This window comes from Anolis carolinensis, chromosome 2 (assembly GCF_035594765.1).
Source record: "Anolis carolinensis isolate JA03-04 chromosome 2, rAnoCar3.1.pri, whole genome shotgun sequence".
NCBI classification, from domain to species: Eukaryota; Metazoa; Chordata; class Lepidosauria; order Squamata; family Dactyloidae; genus Anolis; species Anolis carolinensis.
Genome location: NC_085842.1, coordinates 106,674,218 through 106,692,940, shown reverse-complemented (window position 1 = coordinate 106,692,940; position 18,723 = coordinate 106,674,218). Strand labels below are relative to the sequence as shown.

Sequence of the window (18,723 nt, the reverse complement as noted above, 5' to 3'; positions counted from 1 at the left end):
TCAACAAGTGTATGCAGGGGACAACAAGTGTGGAATTTGGTTCCCAGCCAGGGCATGAGACTAATCAATCTAGACCCCTACGTGTAGACATTAATCCTACCAACAAATTTATATCCTGTCTTATAGAAACAGGAATGTATATCACACGCTTTTATGCTGACTAAGGCTTGAAAGTGGATTTTGGGGGGCCATCAAAACCAAGGAAATGTGTCTTTGATAGCTGGTAAAGAGCCACATTCTCTGATGTGAAAATTTTGACAGCTATTTTTAAAAAGAAGACAAGGGAAGTTTCAAGGAATCAATAGCTACCCCTCATAACTTTACAAGGTATTTTGCTGAGATTTATTCTCCATCTATATTTAACATTCCTTTACTACCGTCTTAGAAGGAAGAGTTTTCCACAAATCATGGCAATTTTTAAGGATTATAGCTGTATTGAAACCCCAACAGAATAGTTCAGATATAGTATCTTATTGCCCCAGATAATTCGTCGTCGTCGTCGTCTCACTCGTTCAGTCGTTTTCGACTCTTTGTGACCTCATGGACCAGTCCACGCCAGAGCTCCCTGTCGGCCGTTGCCACCCCCAGTTCCTTCAAGGACGAGTCAGTCACTTCAAGGATATCGTCCATCCATCTCGCCCTTGGTCGGCCTCTCTTCCTTTTTCCTTCCATTTTCCCCAGCATCATGATCTTTTCCAAGCTTTCCTGTCTTCTCATGATGTGGACAAAATACTTCAACTTTGCCTCTAATATCCTTCCCTCCAGTGAGCAGTCGGGCATTATTTCCTGAAGGATGGACTGGTTGGATCTTCTTGTGGTCCAAGGCACTCTCAGGATTTTCCTCCAGCACCAGAGTTCAAAAGCGTCTATCTTCCTTCGCTCAGCCTTTCTTATGGTCCAGCTCTCGTATCCATAGGTGACTACAGGGAATACCATTGCTTTGACTATGCGGACCTTCGTGGCCAGTGTGATGTCTCTGCTCTTCACTATTTTGTCAAGGTTGACCATTGCTCTCCTCCTAAGAAGTAAATATCTTCTGATTTCCTGGCTGCAGTCTGCATCTGCAGTGATCTTCGTGCCTAGAAATATAAAGTTTGTCACTGCCTCCACATTTTCTCCCTCTATTTGCCAGTTGTCAATCGGTCTGGCTGCCATGATCTTGGTTTTCTTGATGTTTAACTGCAGCCTGGCTTTTGTACTTTCTTCTTTCACCTTGGTGATAAGGCTCCTCAGCTCTTCCTCACTTTCTGCTATCAGAGTGGTATCATCTGCATACCTAAGGTTGTTAATGTTTCTTCCAGAAGTTTTAACTCCAGTCTTGGATTCGTCAAGCCCCGCACGTCACATGATGTGTTCTGCGTACAAGTTGAATAGGTAGGGCGATAGTATACAGCCCTGCCATACTCCTTTCCCAATCTTGAACCAGTCTGTTGTTCCGTGGTCTGTTCTTACTGTGGCTACTTGGTCTTTATACAGATTTCTCAGGAGACAGACAAGGTGACTTAGTATCCCCATACCACGAAGCACATGCCATAGTTTATTATGATCCACACAGTCGAAGGCTTTAGAATAGTCAATAAAGCAGAAGTAGATGTTTTTCTGGAACTCCCTGGCTTCCTCCATTATCCAGTGGATATTGGCAATTTGGTCTCTCGTTCCTCTGCCTTTTCTGAACCCAGCTTGGACATCTGGCAACTCTCATTCCATGTATTGCTGGAGTCTGCCTTGCAGGATATTGAGCATTATATTACTGGCATGGGAAATAAGTGCCACTGTACGGAAGCTTGAACATTTTTTAGCATTTCCCTTTTTTGGTATGGGGATGTAAATTGATTTTTTCCAATCTGATGGCCATTCTTGTGTTTTCCATATTTGCTGGCATATGGCATGCATCACCTTGACAGCATCATCTTTCAAGATTTTAAACAGTTCAGCTGGGATCCCATTGTCTCCTGCTGCCTTGTTGTTAGCAGTACTTTTTAAGGCCCATTCAACCTCACTCCTCAGGATGTCTGGTTCTAATTCACTCACCACACCGTCAAAGCTATCCTCTATATTATTATCCTTCCTGTACAGATCTTCTGTATATTCTCGCCACCTTTTCTTGATTTCTTCAGCTTCTGTTAGGTCCTTGCCATCTTTGTTTTTGATCATGCCCATTTTTGCCTGAAATTTGCCTCCCATGTTTCTGATTTTCTGGAAGAGGTCTCTTTTCCTTCCTATTCTATTGTCTTCTTCCACTTCCATGCATTGCTTGTTTAAAAATAGTTCCTTGTCTCTCCTAGCTAACCTCTGGAATTGTGCATTTAATTGGGCGTATCTCCCCCTATCGCCGTTTCCTTTCGCCTTCCTTCTTTCTTGGGCTTCTTCCAGTGTCTCAGCAGACAACCATTTTGCCTTCTTGGTTTTCTTTTTCTTTGGGACGTACTTTGTTGCTGCCTCCTGAACAATGTTGTGAATTTCTGTCCATAGTTCTTCTGGGACTCTATTTATTAAATCTAGCCCCTGAAATCTATTCTTCACTTCCACTGCATATTCATTAGGAATATTTGTGAGATCATATCTAATTGGTCTGTGTATTTCCCCCATTCTCTTTAGTCTGATTCTAAATTTTGCAATAAGAAGTTCGTGGTCTGAGCTACAGTAAGCTCCAGGTCTTGTTTTCACCAACTGGATGGTTGTCTGCCACCTTTGGCTGCAAAGGATGTAGTCAATCTGATTTCGGTGTTGACCAGCTGGTGAAATCCATGTGTAAAGCTGTCTTTTAGGTTGTTGGAAGAGAGTGTTTGTTATGCACATTGAGTTTTCCTGGCAAAATTCTATCAGCCTACATCCTGCTTCGTTTGGTTGTCCCAGGCCATGCCTGCCTGTGATCCCGGTTGTCATTTGACTGCCCACCTTAGCATTCCAATCTCCTGTAATGAGAATAATGTCTCTTTTTGGTGTGTTATCCAGTAGGTGCTGCAGATCCTCATAGAACTGATCTAATTCTACTTCTTCAGCAGCTGTGGTTGGGGCGTATATTTGGATCACTGTGATGTTAAACGGCTTGCCTTGAACTCGAATTGAGATCATTCTATCATTTTTTGGGTTGAATCCAATCACTGCTTTCACAACTTTATTATTAACTATGAAGACTACTACATTTCTTCGGTGTTCCTCTTGTCCGCAGTAGTAGATTTGGTGGTCATCTTTTGTGAAGTGGCCCATTCCAGTCCATTTCAGTTCACTGACTCCCAGAATGTCTATCTCTAATCTTGACATCTCACCAATAACTATGTCTAGTTTGCCCTGGCTTATAGATCTTACATTCCAGGTTCCTATAGTGTGTTGATCTCTAGAACATCAGATTCGTCCTTCACCTCCAGCACCATCAGCCATTAGCCTTCCTTTCGGCTTTGAGCTAACTGCGTCATCACATCTGGGGCTACTTGGACTAGTCCTCTGCTCCTCCCCAGTAGCATTTTGACCATCTTCTGACCTGGGAGTCCTAACTTCCAATGGTATACCAACATTTCTCTGATTGTACTGATCCACTTAGTTTTCATGGCAAGAATACTGGGGTGGTTTGCCATTGCCTTCCCCAGGGATCATATTTAGTCTGCCCCAGATAATTACTTAATCAATATGCTAAACTTTCAACAGCCCTAATAAAGTTTTTGTCCAATATATGTTGACTAATCAAGTTAACTTTCCACACACACACACACACACACACAAAAACATATTTCAGATGCTATTAGAAGAGTTCTTAATATAATACATACAGTCTAAAATAATATTGATGTGAATAGAAACACTAATAATTTGTGATGTTGTGAGAAAGGCATATTTGACTGTTGTTGTTTTTTTAAAAAAGAAAATTGTGGATTTTCTTTAATTAAGTAATTATATGCAAATATCAATGCATACATCTATTCCCCATCTGCTTTTGCTTTAGAGCCAGTAGTATCACTAATTAGGAACATTCTAGAACCACAGATATGAGTAGTAATAGCCCTAAACATGATGGACACATTTTCTAATGATTCAATTTTATTTATTTCAAACACAATGAAGTTTATGGGACAGGTTAAAAATGTCATATGTTTATTTGGAATTTATTCTTGTCTGAAATAAATTGTGCAAAAAAGGTCACCTTTCTAGAAGTCTCTGGTATTCTTGGAACTCTCCTCTAACACCACATTTCAAATGAATATTTTCTTTCTATCAGCTTTCTTCACTGTCTAGTTTTCACACCTATCCTCCAAAATTGGAAATATGATAGAACAAAAATGCTAACTTTAGAATTAAATGATAAAGCTTTACACCTCAGGGTCTTATCTATTTCCTTCAAAGATGTCTATTCAAGTCAGAGTCTGATTTCTGGAGTACAGTCTCTATTCCAATTATTGACTGAGCTAATGTATGGAAAATTTTGAACTATTTCTATGTCTTCATCCTCTGCTTTAAAGTTATGTGGACCTTCTATGGACATTATTTTTGTTTTCTGTACCTTGAAACCTGCTTTGCACTTTATTCGTTGACTTTAGGAAGAATTAAAGTAGATTCTGTCTGAATAATTTCCATAGTTTTCTCATTCAATAGCCACATTTCTGAAGCATTTGGGACATTATTCTGTGAAGTAATAGGCTTTGTTTTTGCATGGGAATTGGGAAGTTTTGTGCATAAACACATATATTTACAACAAAAATCTTGCCCACAATTTTTGCAGAGCAACCATCGTGTATAGTTATTAGAAATCTTGCACAAAAGCACATAGCTATCTGGAAATTGGGGTTTTGTTTTTGTTTTGTTTTTCTCAAGAGCCACAATTCCCATGCAAAGCATTACCCACTTCCATACATATTTATTTGTGTGCAAAATGATTTTCTGAAGTTTTGGGGGATAGGTGAATAATAAAAAGCATTCATCAATGTATTTTTTTTCCCAATCAGGTTTCCTGAGTGATAGGAAACCCATTTTTAGGCAGGAAACAAATAGCAGAGGCCATTATTTGCACGAATACTATATATATTTCACATGATGCAGCGAGAGTTTGATCAAACTCTGTTTCCAGTGTGGTGAAATACAGCCTAGATGCAGAGAGACATTAAAGAGGAATTGACAATAGTAATGGAATGACACTGCAAATTCCTCTAGTCGACTTGCAGGTCAATAGGTTAGATAGATTTTCAATGGAAATCCATCACTTTGGGTCATTTAAATAGGCATTAGAGCAAATGTTCTCCCTTGAGTTTTGTACAATTCCAATGAAAATCCTTTAATTAAAAGCCCTGAAGTAGATAGTCAATGAAAAATCTGTAGGGCTGTAAATAAGCCAATCACAATAACTGCCTTTTGAAAGAGTACAATGGTAGGAAAATCCTTTTGCAAAGAAAGAATTGTAAAGCCATCCTGTAACTCCTGCCACCATAGAAGAGCAAATGTTGGAGTGTCTTGTCTCCTTTTTGTCAAGTATCTTTTGAACTTCTTCCAGATACATGCCAATCAGATCTATCCTTTATTTCAAGTAATATAAAATATGTTTGCCTTGTAATATGAGGAAGATAGGGTGGGATAAAAATAAAGTTATTCTTCTCCTTTTCCTTCTCCTTCTCCTTATTCTTCTTCTTATTATTATATTGAAATAGTGTATTGCCTGTAGTTCGGAGTAGAGAAGAGGTTGAATATCACACTACTTGTATGTCTTCATATAGCAATCACAGAGAAGTCCCCTGGTTACTATCCTTTATAGATTATAGTAACTGATCATTGTGTTTAGGGGCCTAGAATTCTAGAAAGTAAAAATGTAATCTCCTCAGATGCTTGAAAGATGCAAGTTTATTATTACATAGATCCTTCTGCAGGCCAACTGTTCTAGACTTCCCAGAAACACAATAAAACCCCACAGCAGACATTCTATGCTTAGTCCAAGACATGAACAAACCTGTTCAAACCTGTGGTTCCCAATCTTTGGTCCACCATTTGTTTTGGACTTCAGCTCCCAGAAATCCCAGCCATCTTACCAGCTGTTGGGAACTGTGGGAGCTGAAGTTCAAAACACCTGGAGGACCAAAGGTTGGGAACCACTACTGTAGATACCTAATGGCCTGAAAACCAGTATAGATTCATACTGATAATAATATCTTTTAGACTCACAGATGCATGCTTATTTTAAAAATAAAAATCATATTCAGCAACAAAATGATGTGAACACAAGAAATGTGAAGGTGCAAAGAAGGTGGAATCCTGTTATGGCTGGTAGTTAGCATATCACTAAAGTGGTCAATTTGCTCTGATGTTTAATCTAAACTTTGAACGATTATACAAGATCCTAAACTTATTTGAAGGATAGCTCCTTTGAACTTCAGATTAAAAGCAGGGTGTATTCACTGTTTCACTTATTTATTCAATTGTACCATCTAACATTCTGTGTACAAGTATTGGGGTGGATCTATAAATGACTCATGTATTCAAGTAGAATATTTGGTTGTCCTGTCTAGCTGACCAAAAAAGATTGAATACAAAATACAGACAACAAGGAATACCTGGCCACTCTAAACAAATTCAAGTCTCCAGGTCCAGATGAACTACATCCAAGAGCATTGAAGGAATTAGCAGAAGTGATTTCAGAACAACTGGCAATAATCTTTGAGAACATGAGAAGGGCAGCTGATGAGGAGGGCAAATGTTCCTATCTTCAAGAAGGAAAAGGGGAGGGCCTAAACAATTACCATCCAGTCAGCCTGACATCAATACCAAGGAAGATTCTGGAGCAGATCATTAAGGAGGCAGTCTGCAATCACTTAGAAAGAAATACTGTGATCACTAAAAGTCAACATGGATTTATCAAAAACAAGTAGTGCCAGACAAACATGGTAAATAAATAAAGATACAAAATGGGTGATGCCTGGTTCAACAACAGTACATGTGAAAAAGATCTTGTAATCTTTGTGGACAACAAACTGAATATGAGAAAACAATGTGATATTGCAGCTAAAAGGGCCAATGGGATTTTAGGTTGCATCAGAAGGAGTATAGTATCTAGATCAAGGGAAGTAATGGTACCCCTCTGTTCAGACCTCATCTGGAATATTGTGTCCAATTCTGGGCACCACAATTTAAAAGAGATATTGACAAGCTGCAAGGTGTCCAGAGGAGGGCAACTAAAATGATCAAAGGTCTGGAGATCATGCCTATGAGGAGCGTCTTATAGAGCTGGGTATGTTTAGTCTGCACAAGAGAACGTTGAGAGGAGACATGATAGCCATGTATAAATATGTGAAAGATGTCATAAAGAAGAGCGAGCAGATTGTTTTCTGTTGCCCTGGAAACTAGGACTCAGAGCAATGGGTTCAAATTACAGGAAAGGAGATTCCACCTGAATATTAGGAAGAATTTCCTGACTGTAGGAGCTGTTTAACAGTGGAACTCTTTGCCTCCGGATGTAATGGAGGCTCTTTCTTTGGAGGCTTTTAAACACAGGTTATTTGTCAGGGGTACTTTGAATATGCTTTTCCTGCATGGCACAGGATTGGACTAGGTAGTCCACGTGGACTTTTCTAACTATGATTCTATGAGTCTAAGACGTAAGAATGAATGTTATAAAATTCATGCATACAAACTCTTTCAATTTGGAAAGCTATTACCAGCAATGAAGAGATACCCTCTGAGATGTGTTAAAATACTGCTTAGCAACTGGAACATGAGATTTGAACAAATTTGCTAGTTAAACATGCATATTCAAGGATGATTTTTGATAGCAGCAGGTACTGTTCAATGCCAGTGAGCCATATAGCTGCTTTAGAGAAACCCTGGGTACCTTTGTGATTTAGAAGAGTGATAGAAATAGAAGATAAAGACTTAGCTTTGATATACAAGCCTATTTAAATCTCTGAGGTGAGACAGTGAGATAAGGTCCAGCCATCCAAAGCTGCTTGAACAGGATCATTAAAGTGGTAATAGCCTGGCACAGGCTCCTATGCTTCCAAGGAAATTGTAGTAGGTGCACTCAAAAGAGCAGCTCAGTTATTTAGAGGCAAGGATAGAAGTGAAGGATGCATTGTAATAAAGATGCGTCATTTGGTCAAATCTGAGAAGTTTGGCAAAGGTGAACTTTTTTCCTCAAAATACCAAGAATTTACTTTGCCTTGCGAACCCCAAGATGCTGCTCAGAAGCTTCACTTCATGTTCCATTTTCTCTTCCTTTCATTGTAATCTGCTTTTTTCAACTTGAGTCTCTTTCTCTCAGTGGACATATCTTGGTCTCTTGAAGTCTTCGTCGAATAGTCAATGTGTATTTGGCATGCAGGTACACATTCCCCACAACTTCTAGTCAACTTATCCCTCCCCACTACCCATTCATCCATGCTTTGGTTTAACAACTATTCTGATGAAATTTTTGGACAACCTTTAAAAAGCTCACTCGCTATTTTCTTCTAACCAAAAAAGGGAGAGGGGCATGCTAAATGTATTGCTTTAAATTAGGCATGGAAAGGAATTGCATTGGGATCAAGACTTGTATCAAAAGGCGTATGTTTGTCCCAAGACTAATCTAACAAAACTCTGCAGCACTTCATGGATTTAATTCAGGAATAGGCACAGAAAATGAGTACCTCACCTCAAGCATTCACACATTTAGAGCATCACAATACATTATTGGGAGACAAAGCACATGCAAAGCAGTGAGCTTATTTGAAGATGAGAACAGATAATACTGGAAGATGGATATGCTGCAATAATACTTTGATCAGTGAGACATAAATTAAGAATTGTACAATATATGCAAAAATACAATAAATTGTGCAAATATTGGTGCAGTCAGAAAATACTAAATCTTCCAACCCAATGTGAAGAAAGAAGGGGAAGAATCTGAAAATACTCAGCCACAGAGAGATCCCTCACTCACCCCAATTCTGCATTTTGGAATCTTTCCCCAATTTATTGACCAAAACAGCATCTATCACTTTCTGTGTACCTTTTTATGCAGCTATTGATAGTCTTATTTCACAACATTCAGTGAAACAGCCCCTTGGAAAATTCTTTAAATATGTTATATTGTTAGATCTTACTGTTCTTGCATTGACAATTACCTAGCAATGAATAATTTTAATTTTTTGGCTTTCTTAACATAAAAAGTACTAGCAATGGTGGTAAATTGCCAATAAAATGTATAACCCTGCTTTTAAAAAATCACAAACAAGCCAATATTCTACACTGCAGCACTTTTTCCAGCTCAATGCATCATATTCCTTATTGTTGAGTGAATGTTCTCTGTTATAGATTGCAGAAGCACAGTTCTTTTTCCTGAGCACATTCAAAAACTTCTTTAAGTTGATGTGCCTTAAAATCCTTCTACTCCTTGACAGGATTTATGTGGAAGATAAAGTCTGTTGGTTTTATGCAGAGGCAGTTTTGAACTTGGCTTGCAATGGTGGGAGTTTGTTCAGACTTTGCACACCCAAGAATAACAAAAAACGAATGCCTTGGTTATTACACAGTGAATACATGGATGCAGCACAGTTGGCAAGTGAGGCATGCTTTGGCCAATTCTTCAAGAGTTATATTAGAAGTACACTCTTATTATTGCATTGTTTACTCAGTTATGCATGGTTTTCAGATCTGAGAGTTGATAACAAGGATTCCTTGCTATTTGCAAGGAAATAATTTCTTATTTCCTTGTGTTTGCAAATGGTGGGATTCCCCTAAAAATGAAAACAGCCTTTTGCATTGGTAGGGGCTACAGAGGTAGCCAATTATGAAGTGGGGCTTTCTAGTTGATCTTGAAGTCTTAGGTGGACTATATAGGATAATTTTTTTACATCTACCTCAGTGGGCTGATGCCTGACCCCATTCTAGTAAATGAGGCAGTTGCCTGTGTTGTATAAATGAGCATCACATGTTATCTGTTATACAGTGGAACTTCGATTTGAGGGCATCCCAACTTAAGAGTGTTTTGAGTTAAGAGCCATCGCTTGGTCTAGGTTTCACTTTGACATACGTGCAGTGTTTTGAGTGAAGAGCTAGCTCAGGCATGGCCAAACTTCGGATCTCCAGGTGTTTGGGACTTCAGCTCCCACAATTCCTAACAGCCAGTAGGTCATTGGGAATTGTGGGAGTTGAAGTCCAAAACACCTGGAGGGCCAAGGTTTGGCCATGCTTGAGCTAGTGCCACAGGTTGTGCTAACACCAGAGTACAGGGGTTCAGGGCGTCAATGGAGCAGCCTCTGTGTCTCTTTGCCTCTCTACCTCATGCTCTTGTCCATTTTGGGAAATCACTGTTTGCTTTGCTCTTGTCCACTTTGAGGAATTTTGGGTTAGTTGATGTTGTGTGGTTTTTATTCCTGGTATGTTTGGCTTCATTAAGAGAGAGGAGGAGAGAAAGCAAGAGAGGGGGAAAAGCTAAAATGAGTACAGTATGAATAAAATGATGCTTCTGTATCTTCACTTTGTGTTTCCTTTCCACAACTTTGTGCTTCTATCATTTTAAAGTTGATCTTTCTTCTTTTCCCCCATATGAATGTGCAGGTTTTGCCTTGCCGTTACATTGGCCAGCACACATTTTGTTGCCTCAAATGTGCTTCCTTGTCACAACTTTATGCTTCTACCATTTAAAAGTTGATCTTTTTTATTGTTCCATGTGAATGTGCATTTATACATTATTTCTTGTTTATAAATTAAATATTTAAAAACACGTGACAAAAATGGCACTCCATGCAGTCATGCAGGCCACATGACCTTGGAGGCGTCTATGGACAATGCCGGCTCTTCAGAGATGAGCACTAACCCGAGTCAGATACAACTAGACTTAATGTCAAGAGGAAACTTTTACATTTACCTTAACAAAAATGGGAGGGGAGGGTTCGGGGGGCCGGAAAGGATTAATAGCATTTCAATGGGAAATTTGATTTGATATAAGAGTGTTTGCGTTAAGATCTAGGTCACGGAACAAATTACACCCTTAAGTCAAGGTGTCACTGTATTAGGAATAATAGCCACTGTGGTATGGTTGCTTAAGTAGAGCACTAGGAGACCTGGGTTTCATTTCCTGCTCCATCATGGAAATCCATTGGGTGACATTGGGAAAGTCACACTCCTCAGTCTCAGAAGAAGATCTAATCTAGATAAATCTTGCCCAGTGAAGCCCCATAACAGATTTATCTTACGATCTCCAAAAGTTAAAGATGACCTGAAGGCATATAACAACAACAACAACATCATACTGGAAACTTTTTTTGCCAGAATCTTAATAGTGTATCTGAAATATACTGAAACTTAATTAAATATACTTTATGGAAAGTAAATCTGTATCGATTATACAATATACTTCCAAAGGGAGTGTGTAATTAAATAATCTTTCTAACTCTTCTAAAGAAATTATCATTGCATTATGATGCATAAAGCTGAAGTATATTTTGCTGTAATAAATATAATCCCTACTCAAACCCCAATGCTGATAGCTGGAATCCTGCATGAAAGTTGCATCTTTATAAATTGACTTATAGGAATTAGAATTGGGCAATGTTAAAATGTCAATGTCCAGAAATGGCTGCTGCTCTGTAGCAGAGCCAGTCAAGTGTCCATCATACAATGAGACCAATATACAGTGAGATTGATGCACACCAAGCATTAAGAAGGACCAGTTAAGTCAATTTTTGATAGTTAAGTGGACCAGCTAAATTAATCTTTGATTTGGAATTATGGGTAAAGGAATCACCCTTAATTCATAAATACATATCTACAACCACACTCACATGTACTTCAGGGCTTGCAGATCAGAATGTTAGAGGAGTTCAACACATGAAATAAATAGAAAGTACACTGAAGAAAACAGAAGCCAAATGCCGTTGATTTCTGTAATATTACCAGCAACAGAAAATTATGGGAATTCCATGATAAAGGAAATAATTCAAGCTATTCTTCCTTGGTTAGCCATTGATTTCTCCCTTGGAGGAACTAATTGTTTATGGTAGAGTTTAAATCCAGTATTTGTTCACAAGCCAAAGAAAAATCTCTGTCTCAGTGCTGATATTCCCAAATTGAGATTTGGGATTAACTCTCAGCACCTAAAAAGTACTGAATACTAATGAATTAGGTGTGTGGAGAATTCCATTTGGTGATTTGGAATTTGGAAAAAAAAATGGCAATCTGGCAGCCAGATCACCAAAAATACACCAGGCAGGACCCAGTTGAAGCCTTAACCAGAATGGATCACAAGCAGCTAGATCTTTTGGCTAATATAGGTGAGGGGACTGAGGTGGAGGCCACAGTGTGTAGGTGGCCTCATAAATCAGGCAAGAGCAGACGCCTGGCGGTGGTGGTGACTATTTCTCTTATTTCTTTCCTGGCAACCTCCTCCATCCCTTCCGAAGGCCTCCCCCTGTGGTGAAGTGCCTGCTTGAGGCAAATCAGGTCAGAAAGAGAGAGAGAGAGGTGGGAAAGGCATCCCAAGGCCTCTCCTCCAGAGAGGGTCCCACCGAGAACATGTTTTCCCAGCAGCACTGTGTATGGTGTAGGCATTAAAGAAGCCTCTGTGTTCCCTCCCGGGGCATGATGGAAGTTGAGGTTTTTCTCTCTGTGTGTATCTCACAATTCTTTTTCAGCCAATTAGAGTCAACCTGGTTTACTGTGTCCATTCTCCTCCCCTCTCTTGTGGCACGCGTGGGTTGGAACTTCGATTCCCAGAACCCCCTCTTGTGGTTATTTTTTAAAGTTATGGTAAAATATTTTTTAAATTCCCAAAAATCAGTGGATTTGCAAATTGTTCTGAAACTTGGCAGGCTTGCTGTCGTACACGTGACCTACAAGTGAGGCAAGTTTCATCCTGATAGTCCAGAAAATGACAGAGAAACAAGCTTCTAAAATTTCCCAATTGGTGCCAATGGACCGAATCTTATGGGGGGGGGGTAAACAGAACCAAAAACAGAGCAGTTTGGGGGAGTTGTGCATATTTCTATAATGTACTCCTGGAGACAACTCTCCATGAGTTTGCCTTACCATAGGAGGCAGTTCTACCCATTGACGAGTTGCATGGGGAAAGGAAAAATAGTATACTGTCTGGAACGACTGGTTTGTTTAGGTTATGTGAAGCCCCATCTACATTGCCAAATAGTGCTGTTTAATTGCATTGAACTATATTGTATGACTCTACACTGATCATTTAATCAGTTTCAAACTGCATTATATGGCAGTGTAGATGGGGCCTGATACTCATCATCAACATATACAAGAGAGGTTGATGCTGGCTATAGAGATCATCGAGAATAAAGGGCAATTATAATTAACAAGAAATATGGATCGAGGCACTTTCTGCCCCCACTAAGAATGCAGGAAAGTTATTCTTTTTTTTTTTTTTAAGAACAGGCTTATGGATGGGCACTGATTTTGTTCAGTGCAATAAGATATGCTAAAGGTTTATTTATTAAAACTGTGATGCATGCTTATCCATGCATAAGCAAGCAGGAATGTCTCTACCATTAGGTATCATGAAGAGAATGCCTAAGACCAGGGGTCCTCAAACTTTTAAAGTGGAGGGCCGGTTCATGGTCCCTCAGATTGTTGAGGAGACGAATTATCATTTGAAAAAAAAAATGAACAAATTCCTATGCACACTGCACATGTCTTATTTGTAGTACAAAAAACCCCAACAACAATCATTTATTTATTTATTTATTTGCTAAATTTATACTCCACTCTCTCTCACCCCAAAGGGGACTCAGAACGGCTTACAAGTTGTATGTACATACAATATATTATATTATTAGCATAGCACAATATTAGCATTATATATTACTATATTGTACTATACCACTGTACCATATTATTATTAGTAATATTACATTTAATATATAATATATAATTAATATTATTATATTATACAATATTATTACATTGTATTAATATTATTATTAGCCACCCTGAGTCCCCTACTGGGTGGGAAGGGCGGGGTAGAAATACCGTAATAAATAAATATTATATTGGATTACATTATAATATTATTATCAATATTATATGTATACACAATATATTATATTATTACCATAGCACAATATTAGTAAATGAATGAACAATACAATATTTAAAAATAAAAACCATTTTAACCAATATAAACCTATCAGGATTTCAATGGGAAGTGTGGGCCTGCCTCTGCCCAATGAGATAGTCAAGTTAAGTACGATTGTTGTTGTTGTTGTGTGCCTTCAAGTCATTTCAGATTTTTGGCAAGCCTAAGTCTAAAACTTAGGGCGGGGTCCGGGTAAATGACCTTGGAGGGCCGCATCCGGCCCCCGGGCCTTAGTTTGGGGACCCCTGCCTAAGACCATAGTTGCTGAGAAACAGTGAATAGAGCTCTGTGTGAACCATGTGACTTGTCTTGCACACCAAAATTGCCCCTAATACCAGTGTTGTAATAAGATTCAGATGCTAGCATAGTTAAATTTTGAATCATAAATGGCAGCAAAATGTCTCGGGTCAGACCTTTGTGTAAACACTATAAAAGAAGAAAAGAAGAAGAAAAGCAAACAAACCACAGGCTAGTAGTGCATTGACATATACTATTTTGATGAACAGAGGAAAAATACCGTGGCATCAACTTCAGTAAATATACATAAAGAATATTAGCATGTTGAGTCATGACTCACATGACTGAAATCAAGACCAAAATAAAAGAAGGATGGAAATGGAGACCTAATTTAATCATTTTATTATGCAGTGAGAGTTTTGATTTTATTATGCAGTGAGAGTTTTCATGTGATATAAGAGCAAGTGTGATTCCTATCCCTCATGTCATATCTCATAGCTCCTCAGGGGATTCATTATTTTTATAATGTTGAACGAATTAACTATCTATGTGTACGCCAGTATAGTGTAGTGGCTTGAACATCAGGCTCCAATTTTGGAGAAAAGAGTTTGAATCCCTACTCAGCTATGAAAACCCACTGGTGACCTTGGACATGTCACCCACCCTCAGAAAACCCCCAAAGTCGCAACAACACATGGTAGAAAGAGGTGCAAACATGCTTCTTCAACAGTTCATCTATTCATAACATTTCTCCATTGTATGATTTAGACTTCAACTCCCATCATTCCTTATCAGCAGATCAACAATGAGCAGGAACAGTGAGAACTGTAGACAAAAATATCTGGAAAGCTAGACCAGGAAAGGTAATTATTATTAGGTAATTATTATTGGAACCAGATTAGAATACTAATTAAATTTAGATTTCATTTAAACAAAGACAGATAACAAAGACTGTGAGAACAAAAGAGATGATCGACAACTTTTGGGAACGACCTAAGAACATGTAGTTCACAGCAATATGCCACGACTCCAGTTTGGAATGGTGTCATTTCTTTGCTGTATACAGGAATTTGACAAGCACACAGAGTCCTGAAAGAGATAAAGTCAAGAAATCCTCAAGGGCAGAAAGGTGTCGCTGAAGCCAACTTAAATCAAATAAATGATAACTCCATTGGGATAGCAGGAGGCATCCATCATCAGTGTGTGCATGCTTAATATCCTCCATTTTGGAATATTTTTGCTGTCAGTCAGCCACTGTGTGAAGCACAGAAGATGAACAGAATGATTCTTACTAGACAAACGCTACGGACCATTGAAAATACCCTTTTACAAGAGTAGTTAACAAGCATCTAAACCTGACAATTTATTACCTTTCTACGGGAGAGGGGAGATTGAGGCATATGATAATAGCAGCAATGACTACAAATCTCATCACAAAAGAAGCTTAGGATCAACAATGTCAAAACTGCCAAGCATAAGATCTGTAGTCACTAACATGTTTTTGTTTTTAAGGTGTTCTTCAGCATTCATTTATTTTTATGACTGGTTTCATTGGCTTCCACATCTAGAATATCTATCAAATGAAGTTTTGTGTCTATGTATAAGTTCAGACACTTATCCAGGTAGCAGCGGATGTAACCCTGCTCTCAGTCACTATAGCAAAAGTGACATGTGCTCTGTTCTCATTAAGCTACTAGTGCCTGAGATCTTGAGATCAAGAGCAAAGAACTACATGGACTAGGTTGCACTCTGTCCTTTTGTGAGGCAAGTGCATCATATGTTTAGTTGCACAGTCTTACAAAGATTATTACCTGCCTGAAGGACATGGACCTATTAATATAGTTGAACTCTTTTATATTGGTAGTAAGGCATGCCTCATAAGTCTTTAGAAAATTATTAATACCACTAAGACTTGGCTTTAATCAACTACAGAGATAAAGGCTGAGGTAGGTGGTCCAGTTGGTCTGTCTTTCTATCTGTTTGTCTGTCTGTCTATTTATATAAATATTTATATCCCACCTTATATGCCATATGTCTGGTAGTACTATTAGAACATCATCTCGAACGATTTACAATTTAAACAATCCAAATACATAATTAATTGTTTATTCATATTTGTTGATGTTACTTTTGATGGATTTGTGTTTTGAAACTGTAATATAACAATGGAAACAAACAAAATTAGACTTCTAATTAGTCACATACGTACTTTGAACACACATTGAGTAAATATGCATACCATTTTAACATGTTTTCATTACTAAACTGTTGCATTGTTGCACTTATATTGCTGCAATTACTGTTGTTGTTGCAATTATTGTGACTTTTAAATGTGAGTTAGGGTACAAGCAAAGTAGAGTCTCACTTATCCAACATAAACGGGCCGGCAGAATTTTGGATAAGCAAAAATGTTGGATAATAAGGAGGGATTAAGGAAAATGTAATAAACGTCAAATTACGTTATGATTTTATAAATTAAGCACCAAAACATCATGTTTTACAACAAATTGACAGAAAAAGCAGTTGCATGAGTAATGTAATGTAATAATGTAACATTAGGTAAAAATTACTGTATTTACTAATTTAGCACCAAAACTTTGCATTATATTGAAAAATTGACAACAAAAACATTGACAATACACAAACTGCGTTGGATAATACAGAATGTTGGATAAACGAAGGTTGGATAAGCAAGACTCTACTGTACATGGTCAATGAGATCCAGGGCCACTCTGGAGCACTGCAGCTTCAGACTGGGCCTGGATTCAGCAAAATAGTTTGCATACTCTAACCCTGTGATATCGAGCTCTTTTAGTTAGGGATTTCCTTCTTGAAGGGAATCCCCCGCTCCTCTCTCGGGCGTGAGTCCAAGGGTCCTGGCAAGAGGGGGAGCCGCTATAGATCAATCAAGGTTTAGCCAAAGAATTTCTCACCCTCAGGATGTTGAAGAAAGAACTCCGAGTTTTATTCAGTTTCAGCTGAAAAAAGATGACCCCCGCGATCGTTCATCAAGGAACCATAACATACATTTATAGCAACCACTTTTATAACAAAAATATGGGAGGCGCGGATTGAATTCCGCGCTACACCTTTTCCCCGCCTTCCTATGCGCTGATTGATCCTTAAAATGGTGGTGGGAACCCTCATCCAATCAGAGGGCTCCCTATGTCTTGGGGTCCCCCACCAATCAGGGATGAGGAGGCGGGCTTATCTAGGAACAATTGACTTGCCGGGGATTATGATTGAGTCATTGAGTAAATGTCCAGAAGGGGTTTCTAGACTGCTTCTTGGGGTGTAAATATACATTTTGGTCTGGCAGGCTTTGCCAGATTCTGGTGATGGGCTGTATTTGTTTTTGAAAAACGTTCAGTCCCTTTTGACAGCCGAGGCCATCGTAGACTTTTTGTAAGTGAACCGAGAACCAGATGGTCACCCTTTGCATTAAATGGGCTGCTCCGATGTTCAATGAAAGGGGGGAGACCAAATCTATTGTCCATGCAAGAAATGGGTGTCTGACAGTTTCCTGGTGGAAGGGATTATCTCCCTCTGGGGTGTTGCAACTTGTCCATTTAATCCCTAGGTCAGGTCTCGGTCATTCTTCAATATAAGACATTTTTCACAAGAATAAAGAAAAGGAACAGGTAGGGTACATAATTCATACATAGGAAAAGACATTGCACAAGGAAAATAATATTGGAAAATGTGTGTCAATACAGGAAAAGCAGAAAGATAAGCAGTGAGAAATAAGGGCAAGCACGTGGTTTAAAATTGGCTAACTCTTTTGTCTGAATAAACAGGGAGTGCTTTTGTTTGTCAGGAAAGGATTGACAGGGTTGTTATCTCTTGCCTCAGGCTAAAAGGTCAAACACCTTTGGTGCAGGGATTTTAGTAAATTACAGTGGACAGTAAATATCTCAGTTACCTTCTGCTATAAATATATGAAATATAAAGCCTTGATTTATGAACTATCTTTCACAAAGTCCTGGGGGGGGGGGGGTCGATCACACCTGGGCTGCAGGAGCAGAGTCCAGATCATTTAGTCTGGTCAAACCTAGTTCAGCCCTGTTAGCTAGTCAACCTTACCTGGGTTGTTTTCCTTGTCTCTACAGCATTTAGCACAAAGTCCTGGAGAGTTTCCAGCTGCTGCAAGGACCTTTGCTAACATCAACAAAGACACCTGTGCAGTCAAGGAGAAGAAGTCAGGATGCCCCTCTTTCTGTTCCCTGGTTGCACGAGTACTGAAATTCCCCAACTTCTCCTAACACAGGACAACTGGTTTTACCCTGTGTTCTTGACTGGAGGTTGTTTGACATTAACCTCTGGTTGAAACTGGAGTATAGGGACAATGCAGATAAAACCTCATAAACTCCATTCTGTGGAAAATAACACAGAGATTTACTGAAAGACTGTGATTAACTTTTTGCATATCCATGGCAAATCTT

General features: G+C 38.8%; 1 protein-coding gene across 1 annotated transcript; it reads right to left on the bottom strand.

The window, feature by feature from the left end:
* Positions 1-1,257: 1,257 nt before the first annotated feature.
* LOC134296169 (uncharacterized) lies at positions 1,258-3,443 on the bottom strand. Its single transcript, XM_062970366.1, has one exon. The coding sequence runs from the start codon at positions 3,262-3,264 to the stop codon at positions 1,699-1,701; it is 1,566 nt and encodes a 521-aa protein (XP_062826436.1). The 5' UTR covers positions 3,265-3,443; the 3' UTR covers positions 1,258-1,698.
* Between the last annotated feature and the right edge of the window lie 15,280 nt (positions 3,444-18,723).